Source organism: Phacochoerus africanus, chromosome 9 (assembly GCF_016906955.1).
Source record: "Phacochoerus africanus isolate WHEZ1 chromosome 9, ROS_Pafr_v1, whole genome shotgun sequence".
Classification (NCBI taxonomy): Eukaryota; Metazoa; Chordata; class Mammalia; order Artiodactyla; family Suidae; genus Phacochoerus; species Phacochoerus africanus.
In genome coordinates, this window is record NC_062552.1 from 90,858,575 (window position 1) to 90,876,898 (window position 18,324).

Sequence of the window (18,324 nt, forward strand, 5' to 3'; positions counted from 1 at the left end):
TCACTGCTGAGCCACAACAGGAACTCCCAGTCTGCTGTTTTGCTTGGGTGGATTTCCATTATTCTCTCTTCCAGATCACTTATTCATTCTTCTGAGTTATCTAGTCTGGTCTTCACTGCTCCCAGACTGGTTTTTATCTTGGCAATTGAGTTGTCTAATTTTGGCTCCTCTATAGTTTCTAGTTCTGTTACAATGATCTGCATTTCTATCAATTCTTAACTGGTTTAGCATTTTTTATTACCTCCTTATTGAACTCAAGGTCTAGTAGACTGATGAGGTCTGTTTCATTAATTTTTCTTTCATAGCTTTTCTCTTGTTCTTTTAACTGGGGCTAGATCCTCTGCTTTTTCATTTACTAAACTTTCTCTGTCTCAATGAACTTAGGAGAAATAATTATCTACTGTGGTCTTGACGGGGTGTTTCTATGTGGGAGCATCCCTGTATAGACTATGTGAGTACAATATTTTTGTTATGAAGGCTGTTTAGGGTATGGATGCCAGCCTCATCTTTCCTAAGCATGTGCTGGTCATTGTCCCTTTGATAGGGGATGTGTTTGGTGTTGTGGTGTCCAGAGCCTGCAGTGGGATTTTGGGCAGGGCCTCCTCTTTGCTCTGTGGCTGTCACAGCCTGTCTAGGTCCATGTTCATATTATGGTTCATAATAGCTATGAAAATGTTTGAAAGGAGAGCAGCTGAACATGAGCAATGCAGAGGCTATGTTGTGATAACTGATACCACTACTGGAGTAAGGATGTCTGCCTTAATGGAACTTGTAATCATCACACAAGAGTATCAACTGGTGGCTCACAGCATAAAAAGGAGCATGTGGAAATCAACAGAATTATACCTTCGACTTAAGAGTTCTTCACACAGGGGGTTTTTAGGAAAGTAATCAGGGTTCTACATGAGACTCAATGTAAAGGCTTCTGATGATGAAATAATCTGAGGACTGGAAGCCCTCTCCACTGGCTCCTGCACCCCTAGAGAGGCAGACTGTGAGCTGGCTTGGAGAGGGGAGTTATCTGAGTCTGCCTGTGCCTTATGTCCCCCAAGACTGACCTCTGCATCCAAGGAAAGCAAGATTTTTCTCAACTCTTTTATTAAGTTAGAAACAGACAAAAGCAACACAACTTCTAGGGAAAGCACCACTGCAAGGTCCTTTATGCTGTGAGATGGGTGCTTATCTCAGCCCAACAATCCAACAGGCCACAGAAGCCCTCAGGCAGGGTGAGCTCTGGACCGAGAGATGCTGCTTCCCTACCTCAGCCCTGTAGCTTCTGACACCAGCCCCAGGGCCTCCCTGACTTCTCAGGCAGAGCCGTTTCCTCGGACACTCACCTGGCCTCTGGGTGGTTGAAACAATGCACTGAAAGCCAGAGGCTGGCCTCTGATATAGGTGAGGTCCCAATAACCTGGAAATGCACCTTCTGCTTTTTCCCAAGTAGATGCTGATGGCCTATGGCTGATGCTCATCCATGGGTGATGCCAGCCACCCACTCTCGGGCCTGGGTGTCAGTTTGCTAATGAAGCCTGTGGCCAAAGGCTCCTATGCCCCAGGAGATGCCCACAGGAAGAGCACCAGCATGGAGGCGCTATAAGGAGCAGAGCCCAATTATGGAAAGCAGCTGGCCTCATCAACAGTTAAGTCCATGTTGAAGCCCAATTCTGCATCACTGCATATGGCAGCCAGCCTGGGAAGTCACAGGTTTTAGCCCAGGCACCAAAAGCCTTGTCCTGTCCAACAAAGCACTGAGGCCAATGAAGGACCAGCCTTAACATTAGGTATGAGGAAGGCTGCTGGCAGGCACCAACCTCTCCACAACCCCAGATGCTGAGGATGTATCACGGAGGGACCCAGTGACTTGGTAGGTGGGAAAAGCTATTCTCTTGGGACCAAACTTATTTTTGAGCTCAGGGGGCAAAAGGGTTAGATCCAGTTACCAGCTGAAGACCTAAAGGCCACAGGACAGGGGGCACTGGTTGGGGAACTGTCATCATGGGCCTTGCTGTCATCCTCCAAGGTGAGATGAGGCTGGACCTGGTGGGATCTATGGTGGGTGCCCTGGAGACCCATCTACACACCCCAGCTCAGATCTGCTCCTGGTCTTGGAGGGGAGGGTCCCATCCTCGGGCCAATGCGGTCTTGTGAGGAGATGGGGTCATTGCTGCCTCTTGGCTGGGCTCTGAGGGGAGGTGATGGGGCAGCCCCAAGGACACCCCTCATTTGACAGAATGTGTCACTGGGGACCACCATGTGCACTGGTGTCTCTATCTGGGCACAGCATCCTGGGGTGTGCTGGTGTGACCAGGAGGTGGTGAGGTCACTGGAGGCAAGGCCCGACTCTCGGGCCTGGGTGTCAGTTTGCTAATGAAGCCTGTGGCCATCACTGAGGTCACAGAAGGGTTCCCTCCCTTCATGTGTAGACTTTCTCCACAGCACCTTTTCTGCTCTCAGCCCTGGTGCACCCATTTCGCAGAAGCCTGAGCCATCCTCCATGGGGAGACATTACAACACTGACAGAGAAGCCCTGAGCCAAAGGCCATGCCATCGGTGCTGCCACCCCCACCTTCATCCAGGACTTGCTGAAACAGGTGACCTCAAGGCTTGGCAAATCTGTCCTTCTCCTGGAGGCCGAGGGGGTCCTGGTATCCGTCCATTCCCCACTGGAAGGTCCTCTCCCCCACAAACCACTGCAAAGCAGGAAAGGCCTCAGCTGGACACACAGGGCACTGGAGACACTTCTCTTCTCTGAAGCTCAGGGCTGGAAGGACCGGCTTCTGGCCACTTAAAGTGCTGGCCCAGGGCCAGACTGAGCTTCCCACTGTGGCAGACAGGGTCAGGGCCACCATCGGACAGGAGGGCTGGAGCCATGGGGAGGGAAGAAACACGCAGAGTCTGTAGAGGAACGAGAGAGAGAAAATGTGAATCAGGCCCACGCTGTTCTGTCCAAACCTGGAAGCAGGTGATGATTAGGAGGCCACGTGTAAGAGCCGGAACTCAAGCCTGGGTGTGAGAATTACCAGCAATGCAGCCCTGAGCAATGCTGTCACTGCCTCGAACCATGCTTTCTTCACCTAGACCATGGAGACTACTCATTAGTTCATTCAGTCCCTCTGGCCATGTGCCCTCAGCACCCTCAACACAGCAGGCACCATGCCAGGCCCAGGGAAACAGCCAGACACAGCTACTATCCCAGAGTGTCCTCCAGTGGGAGAAACTGCAGGCTTGTATGAACAACTGTATACAGCCATTGTACAGAGAGAAGAGCTATATGTGAACAACAAAAAATTAGAGCTTAGAACCAGGATTTTTAGTTTGGTGGAATGTGTGGGAAGGAAGTAATATTTAACCTGAGCCCTGAAGGACAGACAGATTGCAAGAGGGGCAAACAGCCGTCTAGGCAGAAGGAATGGCATGTGCAAAGGCTCTGGGGGTGGGAATCTGGCCCTTTTGAGAATCTGAATGTAGGCCAGTGAGGGGGAAATAGTGCAGGAGGGCAGACAAGGTTATAGCCAGGAGCCATGCCATCAGGAAGAACAGCACAGTTGTGGGCAGCAGCCTGCATGTTCATTCCTGCACTCAACAAATATTTTGTGCACAGCCTCTCAAACCAGGCCCCACAGGACAGAGGCAGGGGTGAGCTAGGCAGGACAGTCCCTGTGGTCAGGAAGCTCACCCTCCAGTGCTTGGTTCTCCATCAGTATGGCATCTGCGTTTTCCTGCGGAAAATGAGCATAGATACCTGCCTCCCAGAGCATGGCGGAGTCACCTAATGCAGGTGAAAGGCTTGGTATAGAATGCCCTGGAGACCACTAAGAAAACCACCTGGCCAGTGTGGTCATTTCTAAAGTCTAACCCACAATGACTGTGCAGTGTAACCCTGGCCCGACTCTGAGCAGGGATATGCCCTTGGCTGGAGCAGCAGCTCCAGGGCTGATCACCTGGAGAAGAAAGAATACAGCAGGCCCAAGAAGGACCAGGAGGGGTGGGGGGGGGGGATGCTCAGGATAGAGATGGAGGGTGATAGACAGCTGAATCCCTGTGGGCTTCTATTTTAAAAACAGGTTATCTGAGACCTGTGGCTGCCAAGGGGGAAGAGGGGTGGATTGCTGCATTTGGGATTAACAGATGGAAACAAAAGGATGGATAAAAAGGTCCTACTATATAGCACAGGGGACTATATTCAATATCCTGTATAAATCATAATGGAAAAGAACAGGAAAAAGAATATGTATAACCGAGGCCCTTTGCTGTAAAGCAAAAATTAACACAAGCTTCTAAATCAACTATACTTCAATAAAATAAAAAAAATACAAAACAGGTTCTCCACCCCCTTACACCATGCACAAAAATAAACTCAAAATGGCTTAAAGACTTAAACATAAGACAAGACACCAAAAAAACTCCTAGAAGAGATCACAGGCCAAACATTCTTTGACATAAATCATACCAATGTTTTCTTAGGTCAGTCAGTCTCCCAAAGCAATAGAAATAAAAACAAAAATCAACCAATGGGACCTAACCAAACTTTCAAGCTTTTGCACAGCAAAGGAACTCATCAACAAAACAAAAAGACAACCCACAGAATGGGAAAAAATATTTGCAACTGATGTCATCTACAAAGGGCTTCTCTAAAAATACACAAACAGCTCATACAGCTCAACAATACCACCACCAGACAACCCAATCGAAAAATGGACAGAACACCTAAATATATTCCTCCAAAAAAGAAAGACAGATGGCCAGTAGGCACATGAAAAGACAGATGCTCAACATCACTATTAGAGAAATGCAAAGCAAAACTGCAGTGAGGTACCACCTCACACCAGTCTGAATGGTCATCCTTAATAAGTCTACAAATAAATGCTGGAGAGGGTGTGGAGAAAGGGAACCCTCCTGCACTGTAGGTGGGAATGTAAGTTGGTGCAGCCATTACAGAAAACATAGGGCAGATCCACAGAAAACTAAAAATAGAATTACTTCATGTCCCAGCAATCCCACTGCTGGGCATGTATCTGGACAAAACTATAATTCAAAAAGATACATGCACTCTTATGTTCACAGCAGCACTCTTCTCAATAGCCAAGACATGGAGGCAATGTAAATGTCCACTGACAGATGAATGGATAAAGAAGATGTGGTATATATATACTATGGAATACTACTCAGCCACAAAAAAGAATGAAATAATGCCATTTGCAGCAACATGGATGCAACTCGAGATTATCACATTAAGTCAGAAAAGGAAAGGCAAACACTGTATAATATTACTTATATGTGGAATCCAAAATGTGGCACAAATAAGCCTATCTACAAAACAGAAGCAGACACACAGAGAATGGACTTGTAGTTGCCAAGGGGGAGGGAAGTGGGGAAGGGATGGACTGAGAATTTGAGGTTAGTAGATGAACTATTATATATAGAAGGGATAAACAACAAGGTCCTACTGTCTGGTACAGGGAACTACATTCCATATCCTGGGGTAAACCATAATGGGAAAGACTATAAAAAAGAATGTGTGTTCGTATATAACTGAGTCACTTGGCTATACAGCAAGAAATCAACCCAACGTTGTAAATCAATTACAATTTTTAAAAACCCAAACAAAACCACCAAGTTCTCTGGAGTTCTTGGAATGGGGATTCTTGCCAAGGGTTTTCTGTCCTCCTGTGCCCACCCCTGCCCGTCCACGTGCCATTTCCGAGGCAGAACCGCACTATACATGTCACAGGCTTAAAGGCAGCCCTAAATGAAGGAGGCAGGTTTGTGTCACAGGACACAAATGATGTCCCCTCCTCATGCCCAAGGAGGCTCTGAAATGAAAAAGAGAAGGTGGCCCCCCGACATAGGCAGGCCGAGTTCTCCTGAAGCCCTCACATCCAGACATCCAAGATCAGAGACAACACAGCCTCAGCAAAGCATCAGTTAATAGTGACTGCGTTCCGGGTGTGACAGCTTTGGGTATGTTCACCTGTCTGTCTGCCTTGGCTTTATAGCTGTGAAAGCACTCTCAGCCTAGGGGAGTGACTTTGAAGTCTGTAGGTGTTTCAGTAACATTACAATGACAAACGTTCAAGCCAGCTCTGGGGCCTGTGGGACCTTTATCCTTCGAGTGGGGTGCACCCCTCATTCCCAAGTCTTCTGGAAGGTGGACTCAAGCTCTGCCAGAAGTCAGTCATGCCCAGGGGGTCGGCCAGCTCCCAGACTCGTGGGCTGGGCGGGGTGACCAGTTTCCTCATGGGGCGGGCAAGGGCCCCCTATATCTTGCTAAGCTCTTCGCAAGCCAGAGAAGCTGGGTCGGAGGAGCCTAAACATCCTGAGATGCTCTAAGGTGGTGAGTCCAAAGCTCAGGTGCCTAGGCCCCAGCACGCCAGGTGGACATGGGGTTCCCCTAAACCAAGCCTTAGAGCCCCCTATGCTAGGGGTGAGGGGCTGTGGGACCCTGCCCTGGGGTGTGCCCCTCTAGGCTGTCCTGAGTTGCTGAGGAGGTGGCTCCCTGAGGATAGAGGAGTTGGGGAGCCACACTGCCACCTCCTGGACTCCCTCCCAGATCACTCAGGTGCATCTCAAGCCCATCCCGAACTGGGCCACTGGGATTCTTGGCAGCTGCTTCTCGACGCCTAGTTTTCTCATCTGTGAAATGGGACCATCCATGAAAAATGCTGCCTGCCATATCAGCAAAGAAAGGATGTTGCCGCCACGAGGCCATCACACTAGAGCCAACAGTGAGCTCTGAGGGAGCTCAGAAACAGGATGCCTGCCATCAAGCCATCAGCCACTGCGGCCACCCCTGGAAAACGCACCCTGAGGAGACTCTGGGTGAGAAGCACAGGATGCTGGCCCCAGAGATTGAGTCAAAGGAATAATGGCAGTGAGCCACACTCTTGCATCTTCCCATACATAGAAAATGCTACTTTCCTTCACTTGAGATGCCTCGTTGTCTTGAATTAACAGTAGTCTTTCGATGCTCTGACTACTGCGTCTGCTGCAAAAACCCCTATAGCTCCTGGCTCCCCCCTTGCCTCTTCAGAGCAGGTGGTCTCTGAGTTCTCTCAGATGCTCTCCTGGGCTCAAGTCCTCAGGGTTTTTCTTTTCTTTTTTTTTCCCCCCTGGTTTTTAGGGCTACATCTGTGGCACATGGAAGTTCCCAAGCTAAGGGTTGAATCGGAGCTGTAGCCTCCAGCCTATGCCACAGCCTTGGCAATGCAAGAACCAAGCTGTCTCTGTGACCTATACCACAGCTCACGGCAACGCCAGATCCTTAATCTGCTGAGCGGGGCCAGGGATAGAACCCTCACCCTCATGGATACTGGTCAGGTTCATAACCCGATGAGCCACAGTGGGAACTCCTTTCTTTAAGTCCTCAGTTTTGTCCACCAAATAAAACAAGATTCTCACCCTTTAGCTTTTTTCAGTTGACAGGACTCTCCACTACCTTGCAGAGCAGACGTGGGGTCAGTGGTCGTCTGGCACCATCTGTGCGCAGCAGGCCCAGGTCAACCTCATAACTGCCCTCGCTGGCCCATGGGTTGTTGGAAGGGGGCCTGCTTTGCGGACTGTACCACCAATGGTGGTGGGCACCTGATCATGCCCCTGGTGAAGGCAGGCAGAATGGGAGACCAAGTGTGCGGACAGATGGGCAGACGTGTTTCAAAAGGCCTGACCTCCCACCCTGGGCTCCCTCCTTGCCACACCAGGCCCAGCCCTGAATCCTGGGCTCTGGGGTTTCCTCTTGGCAGTGATTTCTTTTAAGGCAGGACAGAATGTGCTGAATCATCCCCCCTCACCACTTGCGGCAGCGACCGAGCCCCTGTGGGCCCCACAGGGGACTAAAGGGCTGAGCCTATCCCAGAGCTGGGATGGAGCCCATGCCCCAGCACCTCAATCGGCTGGACCCGACAATGCCCAGGAGGAGAAGAAGGGCTCCTGGCAGCCTGGCCCTGGCCCCAGTGTTCTAGAGACGGCAGCCCAGGCGGGGCTGGGGGAGCTCAGTGGGGGAGAAGAGGAAAAAACGTTCACGCCAGTCTACACCTGGCGGGTAACCAGGGAGGTGGGTGCCACCCCAGCTCCAGGGGCCTCCCAGCCACCGTCACCTAGAGACAAGGATCTGTGACGTGGGAGCTAAGGGCTGGCTCTGGAGATCCTGCCAGCATTCAGCTTCCAACATAGCGCTCCACACCCACCAGCGGGCAGCACCCATGCCGGCCCATGTCTGCTGCCAGGGTGCAGACGTGGGGCTGCCAGGTACTCAGGCCTCTCAAGACACCTGCAGGTCTTGGGCACGTCTGGGGCTCAGATCCCGCTCCAACTCTTATGAGCTGTTAGTCTGCTGCCAACCACCCACCCTGACTCTCAGGTGCCAGCTCTGTGACAGCAGCGCCTACGACAAACGCTTCCTAGAGGACTGAATGGACTCAGGACGGAGGCACTCAGCATGGACGCAGGCACCACCCAGAATTCTCAGCTGGTGTCCAAGACGAGGAAACAAGACCCTTGGGGACAACCAGGGAAGTCACCAAGGGTGACAAGGAGGAGCCGCAGAGCACAGGGCACCTCTGGCTGGTGGTCCCTGAAGGGATGGACAGAGTGATTTGGAACCCAAGAGGCACTGCAGGCAGGACCCCTGGCCGATCCCATACCTGTAGGGATCAGGAGGGGCACTTAGAAGATGGGCTGGGTACAGATCCCATTCTCTGGCCGCAGCTCTGGACCCAAGGGATTCCTAGCTGGCAGCCAGGCTGGGGGCAGTGGGGGAGTGTGGGTGGCAGGCACAGCAGGCACGCCACATCTCTGCTCATCCTCACTGAGAGGGCTGGGGCCCAGCCCCTCACCCACCACTGCTGTCCCAGGACCCCTCCCACCCCCTCCACACCCATCACCAGGGCAGCAGCCACACCGGGCCCATGTCTGGTGGGCAGCACCCACACCAAGGCCACCTGCTGCCCCTCGCTCCTGAGCCCTTAGAACCTGGTGTGGGGCCTTCCAGGTGGGAGCTACTCCTCCAGCGGGTCCTGGCAGCACTGACAGCTGCCTCAGCAGCAGCAGGGAAGGGTGGCCTTTCTGCCAGACGGCCCCATTTCCCGGGAGCCAAGGGAAGGCTGGGCACACCCAAGCGTCAGCCTCCTGTCCCAGTGCTCTGTCACAGTCTCACCCCTGGGACCACAGCACCCAAGCCATGGACCAGGGAGGACCGAAGGAACAAGCCCGTGCGGCCCTCAGCCAGGCTCAAGGAAAGCATGATCCCGACCGCGGAGGCTGGACCCTTCCAGGAAGGGCTGGCCCAGGGCCCCTGCCGCCCGAAGCATCCTGAACCCATTCTCAACCCCCCTTCACCCCCACCGACCTCGTACAAAAGCTGACTCTGAACCCAGCCTCTCACTTGATCTCTTCCACTCAGCCACTATGAGGAATGTAATTTTTATTCCTGTTTTCCAGATGGGAAAGCTGAAGCTCAGGTCAAGCCCGCAAGAGTCAGAACCAAAAGTCAATGTCTGCTTCCCTTCCATGTCCCCAGAAGGAAGGGCAGTCTTGGAAAAGGGGCTCAATGGGTCCCGCTGAGCTGTCCCCCTACCTGGCCCACTTGGAGAAGAACTGCCCTTCAAGGTCCCGGGGATGGGCAAACACCAGACAAGGTCAAAGCCACCGGGGCTGGGCAGCCTGAGATGGGAGGTACCATCAGGCCCCAGAGGTGACCAGTCCAGCTTCCTCAGTTCCCAGGGACTCAACAAGGAAACTCCAATGTTCCATTTGAAGCCCAAGATATTTGGCCGGCCAGACTTTTCTCCCAAAGAGGATGAGAGAAGATAATAACAAAACAAGGCAGAGACACCTTAAAAGAGAACAGAGCCCCATTCCCATCCAGGCTGGCCTTTGTGACAGCAACACCCTAAATGCACAGAGCTGATGCCCTCGCCAGGGCCTGCCTGGCCTGCCGGCGTACGTATCCCTTTAAGGGCCTCGAAGGCCCGGCTGGATTTGATTTAATAGCTGAAACATCAGATTCCATTCAGAAGCAATCCCAGCTAAGTATGATTGCTTTTGCCGTGTAGAGCTTTCAGCATTCTTGTCAGCAGCCACTGGGTCATTGAGGAAATTAATTTTTCAGCTCAGGCTGGCTCCTGACGGGGCTCCTGTGACCTGAACTGCACAGGGCTGAGGGCTGGCTCCTCAGGGCTGCAGGAGCCTGGGGTGGGTGTGGGCAGGGAGGGACTGGGCAGAGAAGCACCTTGGAGGCCAGGACCAGCCGGGGCCGGGGTTCTCCTGCATGACCCTGGCTCTCCCATCCTACCCTGCTTCTCTGAGCCGCCTGGACCCACATCTCCTGCCTCCCATGAACCTGGGGTCCCCAGACATTACCACCCCAAGGGCCAAGTTGCTGAGGAGGGCTAAGGGCCAGAACCTGGCCACGGGGCACCTTCTCTGGTGCCTACAAGTCCATCACCTCACTCCAGCCCCGGAGCCCCTGGCGGGCTGGCTTGGCACACCCTAATCTAATCTCTGTACCTGCACGGATCCTGCCCCAGAGAGGCTGCAGGAAAGCTCCCCCTGCCCCCCTCGGCCCCCCAAAGAGGTCCTCGGGGGACAGGCTGGTCCTTCCTTCCACCCTCTCCCTTCCTGACCTAAGAACCTGGGCAAGTCCCATCTCCTGTCTCCCAGTTCCTCAGTCACCCACAAAGAGCACCGAGATATGTCCCTTTGCTCCCTGCATTGTTGTCACCTCCTCTTTTCATATAATGATGGTGCTAGGAACAGGGAGTGAGATAACTCAGGGTAACTGGGGCAGCACTGCAGCAAATCCTGCAGGGGGCCTGCCCTCACTTCTCATGACGCCTGCTTTGAGAAAGGCCTGTTCTCCATCTTGCAGGTGGATAGGAGATGGGGAACGGGGGACAAGAGGCTCCCTCGCACACCGGCGACCACGCAGCTGCCTCCAGGAGAGGCAGGACCCAAGAGCCCTGGTACACCAGATGTCTGGATGTCTAGAGTGGCACCGGACCACAGAGCCAGCACGTGCCCCCCCTCCGAGTGCTCCACCCACTCCCCTCTTGTTCCTTCTCACAGGCCCCCGGTGCAGGGCTCTCACCTGGCTACGCACTGGACTCACCTGGAGCCACAAAGGCTACTAAGGCCTGGCCCCCAGAGGCCCTGACATACGTGGTCTGGGGCAGCACCTGGGCTTCGCATTTGCGTAGGGAAGAATTTAACCTTGGGGAGCGATCAAGGTGGTGGAGGAGCAGGATGCGCAGCACACCTCCTCCCACAAATACATTAAAAACACATCTATGGAGTTCCCATCATGGCACAGTGGAAACAAATCTGACTGGGAACCATGAGGTTGTGGGTTCGATCCCTGGCCTTGCGCAGTGGGTTAAGGATCCGACGTTGCTGTGAGCTGTGGTGTAGGTCGCAAATGCGGCTCAGATCCTGCCTTGCTGTGGCTGTGGTGTAGACAGCTGCAGCTCCAATTAGACCCCTAACCTGGGAAACTCCTTAAAAAAAACCACACACACACATCTACACGTGGAACAATTCACACGGAACATCTACGGAACACCGGCAGAAAACCTCAGACTTCTGAAATGGCAAGAAACCCTCCACGTAACCGGGTCCGACAAAAGGAAAAAGGAAGAAAAGAGAGCGAGAAAGGAAGGAATAGGGATGGAGCCTGCACCCCTGGGAGAGGACTGTGAAGGAACAAAGGTACCCCACATCCTGGGAAGTCCCCACGCCAGTGGGGAGATCAGCCTGCATGGAGCCAGCGCTCCGGAGCCTGGGAGGAGAGCACAGCAGCTGGTCTATGGAAGGCAAATCACAGAGTGGCCTGCACAGAAGCCTGGCACTGCTGCCCTGAGCTCCCGCCTGGGACACCTGTCCACTGATATGGGTGGGGGCTGGGAGCTGAAGCTCAGGCTTCAGAGGTCAAACCCCGGGAGAGGGAGGACCAGGTTTGGCTGCTTGGAGACTGGACTGAGGGAGAGGCTGGACTGAGGCAGCTGGGGGTGTACTAGAAACCTGGGTCCTCCAGAGAAGCAAGGCACCATTGTTGGGGGTGTGCAAGGAGAGGGCCGGGGCTGCCATAAGAGCTGCTTTCCCTGTCAGGGCGCTCAGGAAACAGGACACCATCGAGGAGAGCTCGGTGCCACCGCCATCGTGGGCTCTAGAGGCAGGCACGGGCTGCTGCTGCTGCGGGACTCACAAGCAGGTACCAAGCTGCCCCCACTGTCCTGAGAGTATGTGGGTTGCCACTCCCTAAAAGACCCACAGGCAGGTGACAAGCGCTATCCCTGCTGTCCCGGGTGTGCATGGGCTGCAGCCACCACCAGGAGACCTGCAAGCAGGTGCCAAGCACTGCCCCTGCCATCCCGGGAGTGCACAAAGGCTGCTACACCTGCACAGCCCATAGCAAGGGGATAACAGACAGCACACACTGAGGAGACAGGCAGCAAACATCCAAGCTAAAAGCAGCCCCTTGATTCTGGACAAAATGGTGGAGAAGGACTTGGACTCACCTCCTCTCACAAAAACACCAAAATCACAACTAACTGCTAAACGATCATCAACAAAAAAAATTGGAAAATAACAAAAAAGATGTTTTACATCCAAAGACAAAGAAGCCACAACAAGATTGGGGAGTGGTGCTTTCATGATATAATCAAATCCCATACCCGCCAGGTAGATGACTCACAACCTGGAAAATAATTATATTGCAGAGGTTCTCCCACAGGAGCCAGAGTCCTGAGCCCCACATTAGGCTCCACAGTCTGAGGGTCTGTCACTGGGAAGAGGAGCCCCCAGAGTATTTGGCTTTGAAGGCAGTAGGGCTTGAGTGCAGTAGCGCCATAGGACTGGTGGAAAAGAGACTCCATTCTTGGGAGGGCGCACACAAGGTTTCATGTACACTGGGACCCAGGGCAAAACAGTGACTCCATAAACATCCGGGCCAGACCTACCTGTAGATCTACCTTGCTTCTGGAGAAGCGAGGGTCAGCTGTGGCTCATTGTGGGGACACTGGTGGCAGAGGTCCTAGGGAATATTGATCATGAGCCGTCCTGGAGGTCGCATTTTGGCACCAAGACCTGGTGCCATCCAACAGCCTGCAAGCTCCAGTGCTGGTAACCTCAGACAAAATAACCATCAGGGCAGGAGCAACCCCACCCATCAGTATACAGGCTGCCTAAGGTCATAGTGAGCTCACAGCCACCTCTAAACACACCACTTGACACGGGCCTGCCCACCAGAGGGACAGGACCCAGCTCTACCCAATAGTGGGCAGGCACCAATCCCTTCCACCAGGAAGCCTGCACAAGCCCCTGGACCAATCTCACCCACCCGGGTGCAGACACCAGAAGCAAGAAGAACTACAGTCCTGCAGCCTGTAGAAAGGCGACCACAAATACAGAAAGTTAGACAAAATGAGACAGCAGAGAAATATGTTCCAGACAAAGAAACAAGATAAAATCCCAGAAGAACCACCAAGTGAAGTGGAGACAGGCAATCTACCTGAAAAAAAATTCAGAGTAATGACAGTAAAGATGATCCAAGATCCTGGAAAAAGAATGCATGCACAGACCAAGAAGATACAAGAAATGTTTAACAAAGACCTAGAAGACTTAAAGAACAAAACAGAGATGAGCAATACAATAGCTGAAATGAAAAATACACTAGAAAAAACCAATAGAATAATTGAGACAGAACAAGTAAGTGAGCTGGAAGACAGAGTGGTGGAAATCACTGGCATGGAACAGAATAAAGAAAAAAGAATAAAAAGTGATGAAGACAATCTCAGAGACCTCTAGGACAACATTAAAATTAAATTCTATCAAACATTTAGAGAAGAGTTAAGACCTATCCTTCTGAAACTATTCCAAAAAACTGCAGAGGAAGGAACACTCCCAAGCTCATTCTATGAGGCCACCATGATACCAAAACCAAAGATACCACACACACACACAATTACAGGCTAATATCACTGATGACACAAAAATTCTCAACAAAATACTAGCAAACGAAATCCTAACAGTATATTAACAGGATCATACATCATGAGCAAGTGGGAGTCATCCCAGGGATGCAAGGATTCTTCAGTAACTACAAATCAATCGGGGTGACACACCATATTAACAAACTGAAGAATTAAAACCCGTAGGATCATCTTCATAGATGCAGAAAAAGCTTTTGACAAAATTCAATACTCATTTATGACAAAAACATTCCAGAAAATGGGCACAGAATAAACCTACCTCAACATAATAAAGACCATATATGACAAACCCACAGCTAACACCATTCTCAATGGTGAAAAGCTGAAGGCATTTTCCTCTAAAATCAGGGATGAGACAAGGATGTCCACTCTCATTGCCTTTATTCCACATAGTTTTGGAAGTCTAGCCACAGCAATCAGAAGAAAAAGAAATAAAAGGAATCCAAATCGGAAAAAAAGATATAAAATTGTCACTGTTTGCAGATGACATGATACTACACATGGAAAATTCTAAAGACTCCACCAAAAAACTGCTAGACCTCATCAATGAATTTAGTAAAGTTGTGGGATACAAAACTAATATGCAAAAATCTGTTGCATTTATATATACTAACAGTGAAAGATCAGAAAAACAAATTAAGGAAAAAAATCACATTTACCATCACATCAAAAAGAATAAATAACTAGGAATAAACCTAAGGAGGCAAATGACCTGACCTCTGAAAACTGTAAGATGGATGAAAGAAATCAAAGATGACACAAACAGATGGAAAGATATGTTGTGTTGTTGGCCTAGAAGAATCAAGAATGTCAAAATGACTATATTACCCAAGGCAATCTACAGACTCAATGCAATCCCTATCAAATTATCAATGGCATTTTTTGCAGAACTAGAACCAAAAAAATGTTTAAATTTGTATGGAAACACAAAAGACCCCGAACAGCCAAAGCAAACCTAAGAAAGAAAAATGAACCTGGAGGAATCAGGCTCCCTGGTTCAGACTATACTACAAAGCTACTGTGATGAAAACAGTGCAGTACCAGCACAAAAACAGAATGTATAACTGAATCACTGTGCTATACACCTGAAACTAACACAACATTGTAAATCAACTATACTCAAATATAAAATAAAAATTAAATTGAAAAAAAAATATTTTAGCCTTGCCCAAAGGTTTGACCTTTGCCCTTGGCTTTTGGGAGGTGATCTTCATGACACCTGATAGGAGTGTCTTTGTTTAGGGTCAGGGCGGCCACATCTGTGTGACTTAGGGTGAGGGCTTTGGGACACACTGGACCAGCTGACTTGACAGTAACCATGCAGACAATCCATCAATCATGCCTGTGCAATGATGGGGCCCTGATTAAAAACTCTGGACACCAGAGCTTGTGTGAGCTTCCCTGGTGGGCAGTATTCTGTGTGTACTGTCACTCATTGACGCTGGGAGAATAATGCTGTCTTGACTTCAAGGGGGCCAGACAAGGGATGCCTTGCATCTGGACCCCCATCCAGGACTCTGCCCCCTGCATCTCTGTCCTGTGCTTATCATAATCTGTATCCTTTCCCCATAATAAACCACAATTATAAACATACACCTTCAGTGCACTCCTGAGTCCTTGAGTGAGGGCTGGATCTGAGAAGGTTCTGCACAACCCCTCCCTCGCAGTTGGTGTCAGAGAGAGGATGCCCTTGCCTAGAGGCCGTCTCTCCAGAGTTCATGGGTTGGCCTAAACTCCACGGAGGATTAGCAAAGATCCCCAATGACTGTAACCTGCAGTCATGTCTGGGACATGTCCCTTTTGGCAGAAGGAGTACATGCTTTGCTCAAGATCAACTTGCAAGTAAGGGACAGAGCCAGACTTTGGCTCCAGAGTGAAAAAAGGCCCCCAGAACCCCCCAGTCACCTGCTGTCCCACCCAGCCTTCCCTGGAAGACACAACCTTTACCCCAAGTGGGAACAGGCCTGGGAGGAAAGGGGCTCACCTGGCTGGGCCCTGCAGTTGCTCCTCACGCAGGCAGGTGCTTCCAGGTGCTGACAAAGGCCGTGGGGATGAGCGAGTAGGGCACAGTGGTGATGCAGTTCCACGTGTCCGAGGTGGGGTCATAGCAGTCCAGGGTCTTACACCGCTGGGTCCCAAAGTAGCCCCCCACCACGTAGAGCTTGTTGCCCGAGGCCAGGGCATGGCAGGACATGCGTTTGGCTGTCATGTCCCCAATCCGAGTCCACTGGTTGGTCTCGCAGTCGAAGCGGTAGGCTGAGGCAGCCGTGAATTCCGTGTCACCTCCCATGATGAAGATCTGGCTGCCCAGCACGGCGGCGGCGGTGTACCGCCAGGGCTGGGGACACTCAGCCTTGATTGTCCACCGGTTCTCCGAGGGGTCATAGCACTGGACTTTGGACACCATGTCCCGGTGGATGCTGGTCCCCCCGAACACAAAGAGCTTCAGCTTGGCGCTCACGACAGCGGCGTTGCTGACGCCATCTCTCAGCGGGGCCACCATCGTCCACTTGTTGGCCCCGGGGTCGTACTTCTCCACCTGCTTCAGGGAGACAGATGGGGAGGCTGGGAAGACGCCAGCCAGGGACGTGTGACCCCCGACCACGTAGAGGCAGTTCTCCAGTTCGGCTGAGCCGTGGCCGAAGCGGGCGATCAGCATAGGCGCTGCCTTGGACCACTCCTCGTGGACGGTGTTGTACACCCACACGTCCTTGGAGACCCCGTTCTCGGAGCCCCGGCCCCCTGTCACATAGACCTTGCAGCCGATGGCTGAGGCACTGAACTCCTTGCGGGGGCTGGGCAGGTCTGCCTTGGGGATGATCTCCTTGGCCTTGTGGTCCACCTGGTAGATCTTGTCACACATGAAGGTCTGGCCGCCCAGGATGAGCAGCGTGTGGCCGGCCTTGCGCGGCCGGGCGCAGGGGCTGGTGACCACGCCGTCGTTCTGCAGGATCCGTGTCTTACAGCGCAGCGCCTCGTCCACGATGAGCCGGGTGCGCTCATCAGCCATGAGCAGGGCCTCGCCGGACACGGCCTCCGTCAGGCAGTCGGACGGCAGCAGGGCCAGCCGCACACCACGCAGGAGCTCAGGCAGGTGCGCCTTGCGCTGCTCCGGGTCATGCTTGACCCACTGGAGGATGGCCTCGAAGACCACACGCTCATCCTCCGCCTCCAGCTCGTCGCTGGAGATGAGGTCCAGCAGGGTGTCCTTGGACAGGCTGTTGAAGTCCTCGCTCTGGCGCACAGTCTCGAAGTGCACCAGGCACATGCGCCAGGAGAACTCATAGAGCCGGCGGCACTGGTGGGCGTCGGACAGCAGCATCATGCCCAGACAGTTGGACGGGAACAGGTTCTTCTCCAGGAACTCGGCGGCCGCGTCGCGCACATCGTGGAACTGCAGCATGTCGCCCGCCTCCAGCAGCGACTCTGCGTTCTCCTCGTTGATGACGATACGGGACGAGTAGGCGAAGTCCAGCAGCAGCTCCAGCACCTCGGGATGCAGGTTGTCCTGGAAGTTGACCGTGTCGTCACGGCTCTCCCGCAGGCCGTGGCTGAACATGGCCTCAAAGTAGCGGCTGGAGGCGGCCAGCACGGCGCGGTGGCAGGGGAAGGCGCGGTCGCCCGCCCAGAGCGTGACGTCGGTGAACATGCAGTGCTTGCGCAGCGTGTTGAGGTGGGCCAGCACGCAGTCGGGGTGCGAGGCCTTGTGGAACAGCGTGATGTTCATGGAGCCCGTGCTGCTCCGCGACTTGCGAGTCTCGTGGACGCTGACCGACATACTGAGCTGACCTGCTGGGGAGTGGGGGATGGGGGGAGGAGGCCACAGGTGAGAAGGGCCAGACCCAGTGCCCCTCACAGCTCCCCACTCACCCCATCTCCAGGGGCCCCGCCCCTTCCACCCCTACTCTCTGTTCAGCTCTGCCAAACCCAGCCCAGGACCCGCTGCTCAATCAGATGGCCAAGGACTCAGGTGCAGAGGCTGAGGTGCAGCCCAACTGCTTTGGGACCAGCTCTGGATATGCAACTCCTTGGGTGACCTCAGCGCTGTGGCTGCCTCTCGTGGTTTTGAGAACAAGCAAATGGTGTCTCAAGGCGGCAGGGCGATACAAAGGAGTGCAGCCCTGGGCACCTTCCACTGCCTGGGGATGTGTTCTGTGGCCCCATCCTGCAGCCAGGCTCCTGCATGGGCTGTCCAGTCCCAGCCCAACCTCTACCCCACACTGGCCTAAGGAGACGCAGGCTCCTGTAGGGAGACTCTGGAAAGTGTTCCTGGAGTTCTCATTGTGGCTAAACAGAAAGAAACCTGACCAGTACCTCTGAGGACACAGGTTCGATCCCTGGT

General features: G+C 52.7%; 1 protein-coding gene across 1 annotated transcript; it reads right to left on the reverse strand.

Moving 5' to 3' along the window:
- Positions 1-1,076: 1,076 nt before the first annotated feature.
- KLHL25 (kelch like family member 25) lies at positions 1,077-17,824 on the reverse strand. The gene is made up of 2 exons (XM_047797890.1): positions 15,967-17,824; positions 1,077-2,895 (listed from the first exon to the last, which is right to left on the reverse strand). The coding sequence occupies exon 1, from the start codon at positions 17,758-17,760 to the stop codon at positions 15,991-15,993; it is 1,770 nt and encodes a 589-aa protein (XP_047653846.1). The 5' UTR covers positions 17,761-17,824; the 3' UTR covers positions 1,077-2,895; positions 15,967-15,990.
- Between the last annotated feature and the right edge of the window lie 500 nt (positions 17,825-18,324).

Coding starts and splice junctions, on each gene's coding strand:
- KLHL25 (XM_047797890.1), bottom strand. CDS start 17,760: ATGTCGGTCAGCGTCCACGAGACTCGCAAGTCGCGGAGCAGCACGGGC.